We start from the raw sequence: 20,414 nt of genomic DNA, 5'->3' as shown, positions 1-20,414 counted from the left end.
GGTGCTGGCGCCTTGAACAATGCATAGGAGTCTACCAAGTAGATGACAAGGTGGGAGAAGAAGAAGAGACTCAGCAAAGGAAAGAGCAAAAGAACAGAGAATGAAAGTGTGCTGTTCAAGAAGCAGCTCAGTGCAACTGACGCCTACTGTGTAAGCTAGGAAAGGGAGACTAGGAATGAAGATTTAAAAAGTAAGCAGGAAATTGTACAACCCTTACAGAGGTCAGTTATTACAAAAAAAATGTAGCCTATGACCTAGTGACCCTGCATGTGGAAGTGTGTTCAATGACTACACATGCCCATGTACAGAAAGTCTTGTGTACAATGTTCTTCATGGTTATACTTTCCAGACCAGCCAAAAGTCCAAGCATTCCCCAATAGAGAACTGATTAAATTATGGAATATCTCCACAACAGACTACTACCAGCTGTAAAAGAATAATAATAATCTCTATTTCTACGTTCAGCTATAGAAAACTCTTTAGAAAACGTTACTAAACAAAAGAAAGCCAATTGTAAGCTAGAAATTGTACATTAAAAAAACATCAAGTCTCAGAATAGTGTATATAATGTGCCACTTTCATAAAAAAAAATATATACATATTTATTTGCATTTACATAAAACATGACAAGATGGGCAAGAAAAAAAGGACTGCATAAGATGGGAATTTTAATAGATAGAAGTAAGGGGAGATTAAGACTGCTTACTGTAAACCTTTTTAATATTATTAAATCTTTGAACCACATCATTTTATCACTTATTCAAAATATAACATTACTCTAAAAAGTACCTTTACCCAAATGAGTTTAAACATTTATGTGCACAAAAAACCTGCACACCAATTTTACAGCAACATTATTCAAAATTGCCCAAACTTGGATGCAACCACGATGTCCTTCAATAGGTGAATGGAAAAATAAATTGTGGTATACCTAGGCAAAGAATTATTATTCAGAGCAAAAACGAAACGTTCTATCAAGCTTGGAAGAGACATCAGTGAAGTTGCTCAGTCATGTCCGATTCTTTGTGATCCCATGGACTATAGCCTACTAGGCTCCTCCATCCATGAAATTTTCTAGGCAAGAGTACTGGAGTGGGTTGCCATTTCCTTCTCCAGGGGATCTTCCAGACCTGGGGATCGAACTCAGGTCTCCCGCATTGCAGGCAGACGCTTTACCGTCTGAGCTCCCAGGGAAGCCCTTGAATCTTAAATGTCTATCACTAAGTGAAAGAAGCCAATCCGAAAAGGCTACATACTATATGATTCCAACTATATAACGTTCTAGAAAAGGGAAAACTATGAAGACAGTGAAGAGATTAGGGGTTTCCAGGGGTTAGGGGAAGGAAGAGATGACTAGCTAGAACATAGAGGATTTTTAGGGCACTGAAAATACTCTGTATGAGGGATGGATACATGGTATTAGACATTGTCAAACCCCAGAGAATACACAACACAAAGAGTGAACTTTAATAAACTATTGACTATGTTAATAATAATGTATCAATACAGGCTCATCCGTTATAAAAGATATTAAGGCAAAATGTTAATAATAGGGGAAACTGGGAGGCAGGCAGCAGGGGTGGTGAGGGATTATATGAGAACACTCTGTTCTTACACTCATTTTTCCACAAACCTAAAACTGCTTTAAAAATGTCTATTAATTTAAAAGAAAAGAAAGAAAAGTGAACAGGATGCCAGGCAGGAAGAGTTCTGAATGGCATACAAATCAGCCTGGATTCTCATCTTATAAACAACAATCCAACATTTTTAAACAAGGCAGTGACAAAGCTGTGATCTGGAAAGAAAAGTCCAGTGACCCTGCAGGGAATAGAATTCAGGGGAAAGAGACCTAGGCACCACTAAGCAGATCAAAGCAGAAAGGAGATGGGGTGGGTGTGAATGAATTGGGAGCGGTGAGGAGACGGGGACACAGGTGAGGAAGCAACAAGACACAGTGACCGCTGTCCTTGCGCATCCACAGATGAGTCAGAAAGCATGGATCAACACTTGCTTCTGGTTTCTAGAATAAACTCTGTGGCAGACAACAGAGCTGTCAGAGGAAGAGAAGCAAATGAAACAGGAACAGTGAGTTTGGTTTTTGACCTGTGAAGTTATTTTACCTGCAGCATACAGATGTGAAAACATGCCAAGGCAACTCAGAACACAGATATGCAACTCAGAAAAAAGGTCAAGGCTGCCTAGCAACTAACTCTGGTATGTACCAAACTGCGCTTAGTTATTATGCATGGGGACATAATTTATGGTGTATTTGAGGTGTATACCATAAGTACATGGTGTATTTGAGCATTAATGTATCATAACTAATGAAAGGAATCTAGTCTATTTCCTAAAATGATTGTAACCATGAGAATAAAACATATAAAGTCATTTAATCTATGCCCCAAAAAAGAAAATAAATTTTTCTAAAATATTTATTTCAGTTATACTTATAAAAGGTTTTGTGCAATACTGTACTTACTATGGCTACTAAAAAATGACCCCCAAATTTAGTGATATAAAAAACAACCATTTATTATGTTCATGAATTCGATGCATCAGGAATCTGGACAGGGCACAGAAGGGATGGTGTGAGTCTATTCCATGGAGTCTGAGGTCTGGAATCACTGAAAGAGCATTCACTCACACATCTGGCAGTTGGCACTGGCTGCAGGCTCTCCATGGGGGTCCCACTGCATGGTATCTGCTGGGTTCCTCCCAGCATGGTGCCTGGGAACTTAGGGCTAGAGTCCCAAAGGCGGGAGACAAGCAAAAGTCAGATCCTTTTATGACCCAGCCCTTGAGGTCACACAGCATCACCTCCATCAGGTTTCACTGCCTGATGCCACCAGAAGCCCTCATGAAGATTCATGGCAGGGGTAGGGGGGCATAACCCCCCCACTCCATGGAGGTGTGTTCAGCACACTGTGAGCAGGACACGTGGGATGGGATTTATTAGAGCCATCTTTGGAAAATCTGCCCACACGAAAATCAAAGTGTTTCAGTGTGCATGACTCTCTGGGAAAAGGAAACATGTAGGGAAGGCAGCCAGGGAAGGTCAAATCAAGCCAACTTCATCCATATCCAGTCCCCTCTGTCCCAGAAACAGAGAGAAACATTCAGCTCTAAACAACATGGACATTCAAACATTAATGAAGACCCATTTAAAACCTACCATGAGCACCAGGGAACCTAGCACTCTTCTCTGCCCATATGAAAGGAAAGTCCCACTGAAGTTTAGGAGCCTGAACCAAGTTAGTGGTGCAACATCAGATGCAAGCGGTTCTGGCGAAAGTCCTGTGGGAGACAGTCTGCAACTGCCCCAACCACAGACTAGAGCCATGACCTGCTCAACTCTGCCCATTCATCTCAGTGCTGCTGCTGAATTCACCTAGCATAACCAGCTCCTTGTAGAGAGCTATTGCTCTCTGGTGACGCTTAATGCTTTTAAAAGGCTGAAACAGATATTCAGATAACAAAATGAAATACACATGGATGAATGCACATTTAAAATGCACAATCAAGACTTAAGAGACATGTGTACCCCAATGTTCATCGCAGCACTGTTTATAATAGCCAGGACATGGAAGCAGTCTAGATGCCCATCAGCAGATGAATGGATAAGGAAGCTATGGTACATATACACAATGGAATATTACTCAGCCATTAAAAAGAATACATTTGAATCAGTTCTAATGAGGTGGATGAAACTGGAGCCTATTATACAGAGTGAAGTAAGCCAGAAAGAAAAACACCAATACAGTATACTAACACATATATATGGTATTTAGTCAATCGGTAAAGATAACCCTGCATGCGAGACATCAAAAGAGACACAGATAAATAGAACAGTATTATGGACTCTGTGGGAGAGGGCGAGGGCGGGATGATATGGGAGAATGGCATGGGGGATGTAAATTATCATATGTGAAACGAATCTCCAGTCCAGGGTCAATGCATGATACAGGGTGCTCGGGGCTGGTGCACCAGGGTGACCCGGAGGGATGGGATGGGGAGGGAGGTGGAAGGGGGGTTCTGGAAGGGGAAAACATGTACACCCATGGTGGATTCATGTCAATGTATGGCAAAACAAATACAATATTGTAAAGTTAAAAAATAGAAAATAAACTAATTTAAAAAATAAAAAATAAAATGCACAATCACCAGAAAAATTGGTTTATTTATTTTGCAAAGTATAAAACACCAAAGGGTAAAGATTATGTCAGTGGCAAGAGCTTGTTAATTTATCAGCCCCCAATTTTTTTCTCTAAATTCGTCATCCTTTAACAATTACTATTTAAACACATACAACTAACTATACCATAACCAAGAAGTTTATTCCATGAATGCAAAGATGGTTCAATTTATCATTAAATAGAAAGTAAAAAAAAAAAAAAAATCAGAGGATTAGCTCCTGATTATCTCCTGACCTTTAACAAAATGTAACACCTATTTCTCAGGATTTTTTAAAAGCATTCAAAGCATGAACTGATGTACACTTTTTAACATGACAAAATGATATGAATCTCCATTCCAAAGCCAGCATCTTACTTAATATGGAAGCACTAGAGACTGCCCCACTTAGGTCAGGAACAAGGCAAAAATACCCACTTTCTCCATCATTATTAATACTGAATCCAAGCCATAAGCCAAACAGATGAGAAAAGAATTAATAGATGTAAGAACAATCAAACTATCCATATTTGCAGGTTTTATAATAAATAGCTGGAAAATCAAAGAGAAGCAATAATAAAAGCTGACACAATAAATAAAAGAATTTAGTTTTAAAAGTAGAATGTAAAATTAACATAAAATAACCATCATGATGATTTGAGAGAATAGCATTGAAACATGTATATTACCATATGTGAAAGAGATGAGCAGTCCAAGTTTGATGCATGAAACAGGGCACTCAAAGCCAGTGCACTGGGACAACTCAGAGGGATGAGATGGGGAGGGAGGTGGAAGAGGGGTTCAGAATAGGGGACACGTACACCTGTGGCTGATTCAGGTCAATGAATGGCAAAAGCCACCACAATGTCGTAAAGTAATTAGCCTCCAATTAAAATAAATTAATTCATTAAAAAAAATATCCATCATGAAAGTTTGACAGCACACTCTGGGAATATGGACAAACTGGCATTGTCTTTGCTGGTGGGAATGTAAAATGGCACACCACCTATAGAAAGAAATTTGACAATATATAGCAAAATCACATGGACTTCCCAGGTGACTCAGCAGTAAAGAATCCTCCTGCCAATGCAGGAGACTCAGTAGACGTTGAGTTCAACGGGTTGGAAAGATCCTCTGGAGGAGGAAATGGCAACCCACTTCAGCATCCTTGCTGGGATAATCCCATGGACAGAGAAGCCTCATGGGCTACAGACCATGGGGTCACAAAGTGCTGGACATGACTGAGTGACTGAGCAAGTAGGCATAATAAAACCACATACTTATATATCCTGTGACTCAGAAATCCCATTTCTAGGCATCTATCCCCCAAAATATTGACTGAACAGTTTTTTAAGCACTCAAAATAAGAATTGATCGATAATTTTTTAACATGATAAAAATATATAAACCAAGACCAGACTCTGTGACAGGTGTACAAGGCTATTATGCACATTGGCACTATTTGTAATAGCAAAAGACTGGAAAACAATCCAAGAGTCTATAAATATGAGACTGATTAAACTATGATTACATTCATAGAATGAAACACTACACAGCTCTAAATGATGAATGAAGATGGTCACTCCAGATGGAATGACTTGCAAAACAGAGCTTTAGTTGAAAAATTCAAAGTGGAAAAAAGTATATATAGCATGCTACCATTCATCTAATGAAGGAAGAAAGGAACTGGGACAAATATGCATATACATATGTGAGTGTGTTTGTTACATATATCATGTAAATTTTTAAATGGAAGGATAAACCCCAAACTTCCAAAACACTATTACCTATAGAAGAAAAGGGAAACAGAGAAATGATACAAAGGTATAAGCTAGACTTCTCTGAATATATTTTATTTCATAGATTTGACTTTGGAATGGGTAAATAGTTTACTTAATTATAAAACATGTGCCATAGCAATGAATTCTCTTTGGACCTGGGTTTTTAAGGCTACAAACAAATGAAAATGGAAAGAGGAATCAACAGAACCCACAAGAGACTTCTGTGGGTAAACGAGTTTCCACGTTAACAAGTCAAGGTGCTGGGCAAAGCCAGAGAAAGAGAATATGTGTTACTGCAGAGACAGTAACACGTGACTTACCTCAACCTGGCTCTCGGGTTCATGATCAGCTGCTGAGAAATACACAACCTCTTGCACTTCATCCCTGGGCCGAGCCGAATTTTTCCCAAATACCACCAGACCATCCTTTGCACGTGGCGGGAAGGCCACAAAGCAGTAACTTGGAGGAGCTACAGCCATCCTGAAAAGAGAGAGATGCCAGGGAGAGAATGGAAGCGGGCCTAACGTGGACTATTCCACCAGTGAGCTCTTCAGACATATTTCACCAGCTAACAAAGTTTCAGTGTTAAACTGTGTGCAGCGAGCTCATTTGGAGATTCCAGCTGGCAAATGAAGCTGGGGTGTCTGGAGTAGAATTACAGAGCCACTGAGACCAGATACTGTTAGTACTCTGTGGGATTAAATGAGCTCAGATTTGCAACAGAACACAGTGACAGCCAAAAGCGCAATGACGTAGGAGAAAGGAAAGGAGGTTATTGTTCCAGGCAGAAAACGCATACACACTGCAATCTGTCATAGCAATAGAAAAATAAATAACTGTACCCTAAAACAGTGCACTACATAAGTGCCTCTTGATCTAGAGGGCCATGGCTACCCTGTGATAGATTTTGGAGTGCTGATGGGGAAATGGGTCTGGAAATAAACTGAAAGATACCTCTCTCTTTTTATCTATTTTTACTCTACCTCAATGACATCACACACAACCATCTCTAGGCTTTCTTCTCACCTCTCCAGCTGTTCCTGGGCTGGGTAGTTCTCTTCCACCTGGCTACTAAGTATCTTCACAGCTTGGTCCTTCCTTCCTCATTTAATGCTCTTTCTGGGAAAACTCATCCATGCCCAGAGCTTCCCATGTCATTTACAAGCCAATAATCTACACATATCGGTGGCACCCCACTCCAGTACTCTTGCCTGGAAAATCCCATGGACGGAGGAGACTGGCAGGCTTCAGCCCATGGGGTCGCGAAGAGTCGGACATGACTGAGTGACTTCACTTTCACTTTTCACCTTCATGCATTGGAGAAGGAAATGGCAACTCACTCCAGTGTTCTTGCCTGGAGAATCCCAGAGATGGGGGAGCCTGGTGGGCTGCTGTCTATGGGGTCGCACAGAGTCAGACATGACTGAAATGACTTAGCAGCAGCAACCTACACATATAATTCCAGCTCAGTTGTCTCCTTGAGCTCTTGACCCACACACCCAGCCTAACTGATATCCAAAGCTTGAAATCAGGATTTCATTATCTTCCCCAAACTGGGTCCCTTCCTAAGGTTCCCTGTCTCAGTGGCCAGCTCCATCATCCATCTCATTGGAGCATCAGAATCTATCCTTACCATGTGCTTCTCCATTACCTAACATATCACCAAGTTCTGTAAATTTAACCTCCTAAATCTCTACGGAAACTATCCACTTCTCACTTGTACTACTCCTACTCTGCACCAAGCCACCATCATCTCTAAGCCTGGATCGTTGTAACTGCTCCTAAGGGGTGACACTATATCAGCTATTAGTCTCTCTCCAAAACACTCCTCACACTGCACCCAAAGTGACCTTTTTAAAAGAAAAGGTGACTCCCCTGGTGGCCCAGCAGTTGGGACTCCATACTTCTACCACAGGAGGCCCAGGTTCAGTCCTTGATCTAGGAACTAAGATACCACAAGCCACGTGTCCAAAAAAAATTTTTTTAATAAAATAAAAGGAAGGTTTGATCATGCCATTCCTGCTTGAAATCCTTCATATTGTTCCCACAGCTCGTAGAATAAAGACCAAAAGCTGATCAAGCCCATGTCGTCTCCCAGCCTCATCTCATACCATTCAGCCCTCTAGTCTCTCAACTCCAGGACAGAGGCCTTTTTCTAGTTTCTCAATACTCCACAGCTTTTGCCCAAGCTGTACCCTCTTTCCTCAGCACGCCCTTCCCTGATCTTTAGATCAGTCAATTGTACTATATGATCACAATCTGAAACAGCCTTGTAATTATTTTATTACCAACGATCAGTAATTAGTCTTTCTTCCCCCCACCAAAGTTTAAAAATATGAAGGCAGGGACCATGTCTCTTTTGCACATCTCTGTAAACCCAGCACTACACAGTGTCTTCTGCAGGGTTACTGTTGTTGTTTAGTTGCTAAGTCGTGTGTGACACTTTTGTGACCCCAGGAACTGTAGACCTCCAGGTTCCTCTGTCCCTGGGATTTCCTAGGCAAGAATACCAGAATGGGTAGCCATTCCCTTCTCCAGGGAATCTTCCAGACCCAGGGACTGAATTCTCATCTCCTGAGTTGGCAGGTGGATTCTTTACCACTGAGTCACCAGGGAAGCCCCCCCTTCTGCAGGGTAGGTGTTTGATAAATAATGAACAAGTGCTCTGCTGCTGCTGCTGCTAAGTCGCTTCAGTCGTGTCCGACTCTGTGCAACCCCATAGATGGAAGCCCACCAGGCTCCCCCGTCCCTGGGATTCTCCAGGCAAGAATACTGGAGTGGGTTGCCATTTCCTTGTCCAATGCAAGAAAGTGAAAAGTGAAAGTGAAGTCACTCAGTCGTGTCCGACTCTTAGCGACCCCATGGACTGCAGCCTACCAGGCTCCTCCGTCCATGGGATTTTCCAGGCAAGAGTACTGGAGTGGGGTGCCACTGCCTTCTCCAGAACAAGTGCTCAGTCCTTCCTTAATGCTCCACCAAAGTGTGGCTGACTCTCTATAGCTCTTTCTCACCACCATGCTTCTGCACTCACTGAAGTGCCCCTCCCTTAGCCTCTGCACCTGTCCTTCAGGATCTGATTCAAAAACTCCCTCTCTTTCAAAAAGGCTTCTATGAAGAACTCTGTCATTTTCTCAGCATCCATAAACACTGATGCATCTGGTCTGTCTGAGGATAACGTGCCTCCGTTATTTATAAATGTACTGCTTCAGACGTTTCAAATAAAGCTCCCTGAGGGCAGAACCTATGCCACCCAATTACAGTAGCTCATTCCCCAACTCTCTGAATTATAGACACCCAACAAACATTATCATTGAGCCAACTATCATATTTGTGCCATGAATTACCCAACTTAAATGTGTTTTATTTTATGAACCTAAGATAAAATGTGAAGTAAAGCAATATTCTCAGAAAAGCAACCAGGATTCAAACCTCAGCCCTGCCAACCCCACCTATTAGCCGTGTGACCTTGAGTAAGTTAGTTTACCTCTCTGAGTCTAAGTTTTCTTTCCACAAATGTTTTGCTCCAGCCCACAGATTTATCATGAATATCAAATGAAATGATGCTTGAGAAAATATTTTGAAAACCAGGGAGGCTAACTGGGTTCTGACTGTCCAAATATAGCAGCGTTTCAAAAATTTCCATTGAACAAGTCAATTAAAATCAACTCTCCTCACTCACAGCTAGAGCAGCTATCAAGTCACAGAGTCAGCAACATTCTGTGTTTAGAAACATCTTTGTGAGGGACGATGTTGCTACATCTATAACCAAACTACTTCAGGTTAGTCTGCACATGCCCACCCCAGGCTGTGAAGAGTTCTTCCCAGCAGTGTTTATGGCAGCTCCCTCTCCAGGGCACAGAGAAGTAGGGGAGTCCATAAGTCTGAAAATCATTTCCTGCTGCATACATGCTCAGTTGTGTCCAACTCTTTACAATCGCCTGGACTGTAGCCTGCCCAGCTCCTCTGTCCATAGAATTTTCCAGGCAAGAATACAGGAGTAGGCTGCCATTTCCTACTACAGGGGATCTTCCTGACCCAGTGATCAAACCAACGTCTCCAGCATCTCCTGGATCTCCTGCTTTGGCAGGCAGATTCTTTACCACAGCGCCACCAGGGAAGCCCCAAAATCCCTTCTAGCTCAGGAAAATATCCTCCAGTCCTTTAAAGGGAAAGAAAAGGTGAGAAGATAAAGAGTCTCCAGTTCTCTCTCCTCTTAACCTTTCCCATTTTCACAAAACCACATTATCTTCAAATTTGAAGGGGAGAGACAGATAAACCACGACCCCGTGTGTGTAAGAAAGACCTACAGTAACTGTAATAAGATGCCTTTATAGAGGGCTCCTAGAATTAGAAGATGAGAGGAACTGCAGGCTGAGCCAAATAAAGTGAAATAAACACAGAAGAAGATAACATGCAGAAAGGACACATTTCTTTCCTTGTGTTTGTATGGTTCACATAGGCAATGGAAATCCCCCTTCTTCCTGACTGTTGGGCCATGTCAAAGTACTGGCATTGCAACTATGAGCAGAACCTGATTTTACTTGATCCTTAAAAATGGTAAAAACCCACTGGTCTTGAATTTACAAGATGTATCTGCAGAAAACAAGCAACACACGTGGCTTTTCCGACGAGCACTTAATTCTTCAGCCTGGAGATGTGCTTGGTCAACAAGTCATCTGAATCACCTGACCATGACCAATATATAGGTAACAGAAGCGCAGGGAAGTTGGCTTTTCTGCTGAATTTTGGGAATGACTGGGAATGCCAGAAGGGAGCAGAATTTTTATGTCTATTTTTTTTAATGCTATATGAGTCAGCAAACTGTGTATTACAGCCTACAGCAAACTAGCCAAGGCAAATTGTCCATTTGCTTTTCCTAGATCACCATTCTGCACAACAACTAGCCTTGGAGATAACTTAGCTAGATTTTTGTCTATTCTCTAGATCAGTGCTGTCCAAAAGAATTTTCTGCAATGACAAAAATGTTTTATCTCTACTGTCTAATATGGCGGCCACTAGCCTCAAGTGGCTATTGGCATGTCGTTACTATAATTAAGGAATTAAATTTAAAATTTTATGACAAACTTTAGTTAAATTTAAATAGCCATACATGGGAGGTAGAAATTCTATTGGACAGAGCAGCACTACAACTTCCCAATAAACCCAGAAATGAAGATTTTTACATTGAGGTTTCCAGAAGTACTTATTTGTGAAATCGTTCATTTGTCCTAGGGCTTCCCAGGTGGCCCTAGTGATAAAGAAACCTCTTGCCAATGCAGGAGACAGAAGAGACGTAGTTTCAATATCTTTGTGGGAAGATACCCTGGAGGAGGAAATGGCTACCCACTTCAGTATTCTTGCTTGGAGAACTGCGTGGACAGAGGAGCCTGGTGGGACACAACTGAAACGACTTAGCACAACAACACTTATTTTAATGACAAAATGGGCTATCACCCACTTATACTGAATTAGCAAAGAAGAGGCATGATACTTCCAAAAGACCGAGGAAAATAAACATTAGGAAGAGGCTACGGAACTCACCATGTGAACTGAGTTTAAGCAAGCTCCTTCCTCCAGAGGCTAAAGGTGATCACAGCCCTGGAGGACAATTCCGTTTTCCTTGATGTGAATCTCACATTCCTAATTCTGAATATACCAGGAAAGTGGCCCTCATTGCTGCCTGGAAACCCTCTGTGTACTTGGCTGGTCAGCTCCTCTTTTTACCTCCTAAATGAACTTTTGATAGCTTCACTTCTCTTCAAACTTCCAACTACTTCCTCTAAACAGATATTTCACCTCCTAGTCCACAAAAGACAGATGGCTGGGGGAGGGAGACTGTTCCAGAAGGAGGATATGTAGGTTTCAATGCCCTGAGACTGGAGAAGGGGAAGGAGTCATTACATTGAAAAGCCAGTGTGGCTGAGGCCAGAGAGAATGGGAAAGAGGTTGAGAGGCAGGTGGACAGGCTGGTTTCTGTTGGGTCTTGCAGGAAGGTGGCAGGGATTTTAGGGTCTATCCCATAATAAACACTAAAGCCATTGAAGGGTTCCAAGCCAGGTTTTAGGAAGGAAATGGGACCAGTGCATAGACAACTTTTCAAAGAAGTTGCTACGTTAGGGAGGAGACAGTGCAGTAGACAGAAGGTAATGCCGTTCCTAAGTGTCTACTCTAAGGAAGGGCTTCCCAGGTGGCTAAGTCTGTAAAGAATCTGCCTGCAGTGTGGGGAGACCCAGGTTTGGTCCCTGGATTGGGAGGATCCCCTGGAGAAGGGACTGGCAACCCACTCCAATATTCTTGCCTGGAGAATTCCATGGATAGAGGAGCCTGAAGGGCTACAATCCATGGGGTCACAAAGAGTCGGGCATGACTGAGCAAATAACACACATACACACACCCCAAGGAAATGGTCAGGAATATGGATAAGATTTATGCACAAAAGAGTGCATTACAGCAGTATTTATACAGGTGAAAAACTGGCCCAAACTGTCCAGCATCAGAGAAGTGGCTAAAATTTTATGCTACATCTATATGGTGGAACACCATAAAACCATTAAAATGTTTGTGAAGCGTTTTTAATTGAATGGAGAAATGGTGTGGGGAACTGGAAGGGGGATCCAAAATAAATTATCTTAACTATGTGAACACATGCATACAAAAAGACTAGAAGTAGTAGCCTGACCACTAAATTCTGTTTTTCTATATTTTCTTTTGTTTCGATTTTCCTACAAGTACTTATCTTTATTTAATCATACAAAAAAGATTTTAAAAAATTAAACCTGGGAGTATTGCCAATTTAGGAATTTAATTTCAAATAAAAAATTCAGCTCTATTTCTCTGTCCCAACATCTAAAATTTCAAAACTGGGGGCTTCCCCAGCAGTCTAGTGGTTAAGACACCATGCTTCCAATGCAGGGAGCCCGGGTAGCAACCCTGGTAGGGGAACTAAGATCCCTTAAGCTGTGTAGCAAGGCCAAAAACAAGAAATTTCAAAACCGGCAAATTCTTATTTGAGTTATAGTTAGGACAAATTATTTATTCAGTATTACAGTTATTCTCTGGTATTTTGTTTTCTTTTTTTTTTTCCTTTACAGTCTTCCCAATTCAGAATTACTCAATAAATTTGCATTACTATTTTTTATACAAATAGCGGGCAGGCCTCCTACAGTCACCTCCTTAAACAGGAAAAGAAAAACCGGCCAATCAGAAAGTCAATTTTCTGCTGACCCTGAGATGAAATTCTTTCGAAACTGATACAAGGGATCTCAATTTTGTTCCCGTTATCTGTCATAATATTGGCTAACATACCACATATTTCACTAAAAAAAAATCTGTGATGTTAACTCATCTATATACTGTATAAAACATGCATTTTGAAGTCTCTGTTTACAGTATTTTTATAAACTGCTAAATCATTCGTATATGACACAAAAGACTGACTTTACAATTTTTCTCCTTTTCCGTCTATAATCTTATCCAGCATTATGAGATACCATAATCTCCTCTCTGAAGAAAAATAAAATTTAATTAACTCCCAATCACATATGCTAATTCAGAAATCTATTGCATAGTTTTTTTTGTCATTTATAATCAGCTTTAGAAAACAGAATAACTATTCAAGAATGGGTTTTGTATTATAATTTCACTCTACTTAAACCAGCATCAGACTCAATGAACAAAGCTTACTCAAGAAATAAAGCCATGACTGATGGATTTTTTTCTTAACTTGCTTGCTTTGAGGCACAATTCTGAAGCAATCTCTGAGTCATGAGGGTCCAGAAGTGGGGATGGGGGCACAGGATTATACTGCTGCTGCTGCTGCTGCTAAATCGCTTCAGTCGTGTCCGACTCTGTGCGATCCCATAGACGGCAGCCCACCAGGCTCCCCTGTCCCTGGGATTCTCCAGGCAAGAACACTGGAGTGGGTTGCCATTTCCTTCTCCAATGTATGAAAGTGAAAAGGGAAAGTGAAGTCCCTCAGTCGTTTCTGACTCTTAGCGACCCCATGGTCTGCAGCCTACCAGGCTCCTCCGTCCGTGGGATTTTCCAGGCAAGAGTACTGGAGTGGGGTCCCATTGCCTTCTCCCAGGATTATACTACAGGCCTAAAACTGAATCCAGGAATGTCTGAAGCAGTGTTTCCTGAACTGCATGTTGTAGTCCTTTCGTGGGTTATGGAATCAACCTAGTGGACAAGATCAACAGTTTTTTAGTAAAGAATATACGCATCTCATATAAGAAGGGTAAGTGTTGGCATAAGAAACTTGAAGTTCAAATACACACACAGAAGTGTATGTATGCACTGGGCTATGATATAACATTTCTTTTACTACGGGTTTCAAGCAAAAATCTTTAAAAGCAACAGGCTTAGAGGGCAGGCCTATTGAATAGGCTTCTTTGTGGTAAATACCAGTTGGGATTCTTGCCAGGAAAACTAACAGCTCCAATTAATGAAACACTCTAATTTAACCCTTGTAGACAATTAAACTGACAGGCATTTCCTAGGAAGTATTTGTTAAGAATATTTCAAATTGTGTTTATCTGTACTTTATTCCAAGTAGAATAAGCCAGTCATAAAAATGCAAATACTGTATTTCACTTATATGAGTTACCTAGAGTAGTGAAATTCATAGAGGCAGAATTAGAATGGTGGTTACCAGGGGCTGGACCAGGGAGGGGCAGGAGAGGGAAGAGGATGGACAGTTGTTTAATGGGTACACAGAGTCAGTTTTGCAGGGTGAAAAATTTCCGGGGATTGGCTGCACAACAATATGAATATTCTTAACACAACTTAACTGTACACTTAAAATGGTTAAGATAGTAAATCTTATGTGTACTTTTTACCATATTAAACATTTTTTAAAAATCAAATATCCACAGGTGGCTCAAGGCTATAGTAGTGGCCTGGACAGCTTTAGATATGGTGCTATCAGTTGTGGTAAAGTATTTCTAAGATCAATTTCTAACCATCAAAATCTTTTCTGGAGTCATGACTTCCTCTTGGGAATTATAACTGCAGAGTCCCTGAGCCCACAGCATCAGAGCTGCATCGCCCAACATCCCCCCTGACTGGTGACAGGAGGCTGGGTACAGGCTTAGAGGGCTGGAGTGCTGCACCTCTGTAACTAGGAGACCGCTTACAGAATGTCTAGACAAGGAAGGAGGTAGCTGCATGGGAAAGAAGGTCTTTGTCCTCAAGTTCAGTGAGTACTTATTGAAGGGCATGAATGCTTCAAGCCAAGGAGGGGTTTTCTTCGTCTGAATGCCAAACTGCCCTGCCTTTTTATCTCAGAAAAGCTTCAGTGGCCCTCATTGGTCACCGTACCCAGTAATAAGAAAGCCTTGAATTGCCTGAGAGGAAGAAAATGACTGTCTGTATAAGCCATAGGTTTATTAGCTGTCTTGCAAAAAACTGTGACAAAGGATGTTTACTTGCACAAATGTCCTTACTTTCCAAGCTCCCAGCTTTACTGGGCAGATTGGGTAAGTTTAAAGTCCATGTACATTAATTACTTTCTTTCAGAAAAGCAAAGAAGAATGTATTCTATATTATTTATTGATAAATTCATTTTTTAAATCATTGACATCCCTGCTGAATTGAAAACAGGACAAATGGTACTCACTTATAAATTTCCTTTCCTATCCTTTATCTGCTATTGAGATAGTAAAGAGTAAATAGGGTGTTTGGAAAATGAATTATCTAACTGAATTGAGATGAAAATGCCAGTTGACAGAAGGTACATACATCAGACTCATCAAGTTCTGCCTGATAAGTAAGAAAGATGCTATTAAGTGTCTTACTGAAAGCTCAAGACAGCAGAACACAAAGCTTTAGGACTCCACAGCCAGTGATTTCCAGCTTCTAATAATCAATGTCTTTAATGAGGAATTACCTAATGGAAGAAAGACCACATAGGATATTGGGTGAGTAGGCAGGTTTTGGAAGCAATCTGAGTTCAAATCTCAATCCCGTGTCACTGTTCTGTAACAGGGATAACAACAGGGTCATGGTGAGGTTCAAATGAGCTGAAACACAAAGCGCTCAGAATGTTATCTGGGACACAGTAAGGACACATCACCGTGAGGGTGAGAAAAGGTACATGGTGAAGGCTGTTCCTTTGTCAAGGTCTGATCTGAACAAACCAGACTTTAGAAACTTGACTTTTTTCCTTACGGTGTCTGAGTGCTCTTTTACCTTTTGAAGATGTGCTCCATCGTCACTTAATGTCTTTTAAGAGCTGGTCACTATTCCCTTTCCCTAAGTCCAAGGGCAACACCTACCTCTGACAGCTGATTCCTGTAGAGTTCAATGCCACTGATTCACTGTCATATTTCTGAGCGGCATAGGATGGTTTAAGGGTGGCAGGTTGTGCATTCATTTGGTTTGGTCCAGAGCATTGGCCTAAACTGGTGGCTTCCTTGGTGGCTCAGACAGTAAAGAATCTACTTGGAATGCAGGAGATCCAGGTTTGATCCCTGGTTGGGAAGATCCCCTGGAGAAGGAAATGGCAACCCACTCCAGTATTCTTACCTGGAGAATGCCATGGACAGAAGAGCCTGGTGGGCTACAGTCCATGGGGTCCCAAAGAGTTGGACACTACTGAGCTACCTGGATGCAATCTCAAAAACAACAGAATGATCTCTGTTCGTTTCCAAGGCAAACCATTCAATATCACGGTAATCCAAGTCTATGCCCCACCCAGTAACGCCGAAGAAGCTGAAGTTGAACGGTTCCATGAAGACCTACAAGACCTTTTAGAACTAACACCCAAAAAAGATGTCCTTTTCATTATAGGGGACTGGAATGCAAAAGTAGGAAGTCAAGAAACACCTGGCGTAACAGGCAAGTTTGGCCTTGGAGTACAGAATGAAGCAGGGCAAAGGCTAATAGAGTTTTGCCACAAGAATGCACTGGTAATAGCAAACACCCTCTTCCAACAACACAAGAGAAGACTCTACACGTGGACATCACCAGATGGTCAACACCGAAATCAGATTGATTATATTCTTTGCAGCCAAAGATGGAGAAGCTCTATACAGTCAGCAAAAACAAGACCGGGAGCAGACTATGGCTCGGATCATGAACTGCTTATTGCCAAATTCAGACTTAAATTGAAGAAAGAAGGGAAAACCACTAGACCATTCAGGTATGACCTAGATCAAATCCCTTATGAGTATACAGTGGAAGTGACAAATAGATTTAAGGGACTAGACCTGATAGACAGAGTGCCTGATGAACTATGGACAGAGGTTCGTGACATTGTACAGGAGACAGGGATCAAGAAAATCCCCATGGAAAAGAAATGCAAAAAAGCAAAATGGCTGTCTGAGGAGGCCTTACAGATAGCTGGGAAGAGAAGAGAAGCAAAAAGCAAAGGAGAAAAGGAAAGATATTCCCATCTGAATGCAGAGTTCCAAAGAATAGCAAGGAGAGATAAGAAAGCCTTCCTCAACAATCAGTGCAAAGAAATAGAGGAAAACAACAGATTGGGAAAGACTAGAGATCTCTTCAAGAAAATTAGAGATACCAAAGGAACATTTCATGCAAAGATGGGCTCGACAAAGGACAGAAATGGTATGGACCTAACAGAAGCAGAAGATATTAAGAAGAGGTGGCAAGAATACACAGAAGAACTGTACAAAAAAGATCTTCACAACCCAGATAATCACGATGGTGTGATCACTCACCTAGAGCCAGACATCCTGGAATGTGAAGTCAAGTGGGCCTTGGAAAGCATCACTACGAACAAAGCTAGTGGAGGTGATGGAATTCCAGTTGAGCTATTTCAAATCCTCAAAGGTGATGCTGTGAAAGTGCTGCACTCGATATGCCAGCAAATCTGGAAAACTCAGCAGTGGCCACAGGACTGGAAAAGGTCAGTTTTCGTTCCAATCCCAAACAAAGGCAATGCCAAAGAATGCTCAAACTACTGCACAATTGCACTCATCTCACATGCTAGTAAAGTAATGCTCAAAATTCTCCAAGCCAGGCTTCCGTAATACGTGAACCGTGAACTTCCAGATGTTCAAGCTGGTTTTAGAAAAGGCAGAGGAACCAGAGATCAAATTGCCAATATCCGCTGGATCACCAAAAAAGCAAGAGAGTTCCAGAAAAACATCTATTTCTGCTTTATTGACTATGCCAAAGCCTTTGACTGTGTGGATCACAATAAACTGTGGAAAATTCTGAAAGAGATGGGAATACCAGACCATCTGACCTGTCTCTTGAGAAACCTGTATGCAGGTCAGGAAGCAACAGTTAGAACTGGACATGGAACAACAGACTGGTTCCAAATAGGAAAAGGAGTCCGTCAAGGCTGTATATTGTCACCCTGCTTATTCAACTTATATGCAGAGTACATCATGAGAAATGCTGGGCTGGAAGAAACACAAGCTGGAGTCAAGATTGCCGGGAGAAATATCAATAACCTCAGATATGCGGATGACACCACCCTTATGGCAGAGAGTGAAGAAGAACTGAAGAGCCTCTTGATGAAGGTGAAAGAGGAGAGTGAAAAAGTTGGCTTAAAGCTCAACATTCAGAAAACTAAGATCATGGCATCTGGTCCCATCACTCCATGGGAAATAGATGGGGAAACAGTGGAAACAGTGTCAGACTTTACTTTTTTGGGCTCCAGAATCACTACTGATGGTAACTGCAGCCATGAAATTAAAAGACGCTTACTCCTTGGAAGGAAGGTTATAGCCAACCTAGATAGCATATTTAAAAGCAGAGACATTACTTTGCCAACAAAAGTCCGTCTAGTCAAGGCTATGGTTTTTCCAGTGGTCATGTATGGATGTGAAAGTTGGACGGTGAAGAAAGCTGAGTGCCGCAGAATTGATGCTTTTGAACTATGGTGTTGGAGAAGACTCTTGAGAGTCCCTTGGACTGCAAGGAGATCCAATCAATCCATCCTAAAAGAGATCAATCCTGGGTGTTCATTGGAAGGTCTGATGTTGAAGCTGAAACTCCAATACTTTGGGCACCTCATGCGAAGGGTTGATTCATTGGAAAAGACCCTAATGCTGGGTAGGATTGGGGGCGGGAGGAGAAGGGGACAACAGAGGATGAGATGGTTGGATGGCATCACTGACTCGATGAACATGGGTTTGGATAGACTCCGGGAGTTGGTGATGGACAGGGAGGCCTGGCGTGCTGCAATTCATGGGGTCGCAGAGAGTCGGACACGACTGAGTGACTGAACTGAACTGAGCTACTAACACTTACACTTGCACTTTCTTTCAGAGCATTGGCCTATATAGTGAGTTTGTATGTGTTTAATTTGAATTAGCAGCTAACACTGGTAAATCTAGAGATTTTCCACAGAAATTCAGATACTTAGCATCTCCTGAAAACTCAAAAGATCTGACAACACTGGGTCCACATTCATGCATGTCAGCAAGATTGGAGCTGGGAAGGGGTTCCTGCCACAGTCCCCTCCACCCCTTGACACTGAGGCCAATGGAAGTGTTGCCTATGGTCCCCCTTGTGCTACTTCTCTTTTTTGTTCTTTCCTTCTTTTCTCAATGTCAGGTCAATTGTGGTCATTTACAATACTTACTTGGCCTTGTAGCCCCATATGCACAGTGGCAAGAGAAGGCACACTTTACAGACAGAAACCCTTGTTCGTGTCCTGACTCCACCTTTGAACCATGGGAAACAGGCAGGTTATGAACTCTCTCTGAGCCAGTTTCCCCATGTGAAAATAAGACATATTTTCACATATGTCATATACAACATAGCACTCATGTATACCTGAGATCAAATGGAAAGTACCCAGTCCTGTGGTTGGATACAGTGGATGCTCAATAAATGTTCCTTTTCCTCGCTCCTACTAGTCACTGGTCATGAGTTTACCACTTTTGCAACAATCCCTACTATGTTCCTTCATCTTCTCACTGAAGGTTTGCACCTGGCTCATCAGACACACTCACATTCCAACGTGTAACTAAAATGTGCTTAGAGGATCAGGCTGGAGTGATAGAGCCTCTAGATTGAAGCATCAATTTACAGAGGATACAAATGACAACCATGGGCATGAAATCAGCAAAATCCTGACTATGAGAAACTTTATAGGATAAATCTGATTTCTTCAACAAAAACTGCAAGAAAAAAAAAGATGAAGATGAAGAGACGAAGTTATTTAAGAGATGTACCAGCCAATTGCAATGAGTGGGACTTATTTAGATCCCGACTTAAACAATCTGTACAAAAATTTTATGACAGTTAGGGGACATTCCCCAGTGGCCCAGCAGTTAGGACTGTGATTTTTAATGCCGAGGGCCCCACGTTCAAACCCTAGTCAGGGAACTAGGATCCTACAAGAGGTGTAGCAAGATCAAAAAAAAAAAACAAAAAAACACCTATACTATACTCTTTACTTAAAAAATAATGCACATGATGTTTAAAATTCTTTCAAGGTTAGAAATAGCACTGTATGTGTGTGCTCAGTTGTGTCCAGTT

The 20,414-nt window shown here is 41.6% G+C and overlaps 1 protein-coding gene and 1 long non-coding RNA gene across 11 annotated transcripts in view; one reads left to right on the top strand and one right to left on the bottom strand.

The window, feature by feature from the left end:
• Positions 1 to 20,414, bottom strand: part of SCRN1 (secernin 1) — a 71,345-nt gene that overhangs the window by 40,119 nt on the left and 10,812 nt on the right. For 8 of the 10 annotated variants that reach the window (XM_081534857.1, XM_081534863.1, XM_081534862.1 and 5 more), the window contains one exon: positions 6,272 to 6,431. The exons of the other annotated variants lie outside the window; for them this stretch is intronic. In XM_081534857.1, the coding sequence (XP_081390983.1) occupies positions 6,272 to 6,430 (159 nt within the window). In that variant the 5' untranslated portion in view covers position 6,431. The remainder of the gene's footprint in view (positions 1 to 6,271; positions 6,432 to 20,414) is intronic. 10 annotated transcript variants of the gene reach the window in all.
• The window catches only part of LOC145523829 (uncharacterized), a 48,117-nt gene that overhangs the window by 18,961 nt on the left and 8,742 nt on the right, over positions 1 to 20,414 (top strand). The window lies entirely within an intron of this gene.

The sequence above is a fragment of the Giraffa tippelskirchi genome, chromosome 10, assembly GCF_054371585.1.
Source record: "Giraffa tippelskirchi isolate mGirTip1 chromosome 10, T2T-mGirTip1v1.2.pri, whole genome shotgun sequence".
Classification (NCBI taxonomy): domain Eukaryota; kingdom Metazoa; phylum Chordata; class Mammalia; order Artiodactyla; family Giraffidae; genus Giraffa; species Giraffa tippelskirchi.
The sequence above is the reverse complement of the archived record's forward strand: the minus strand, read 5'-3'. Positions and strand labels throughout refer to the sequence as shown.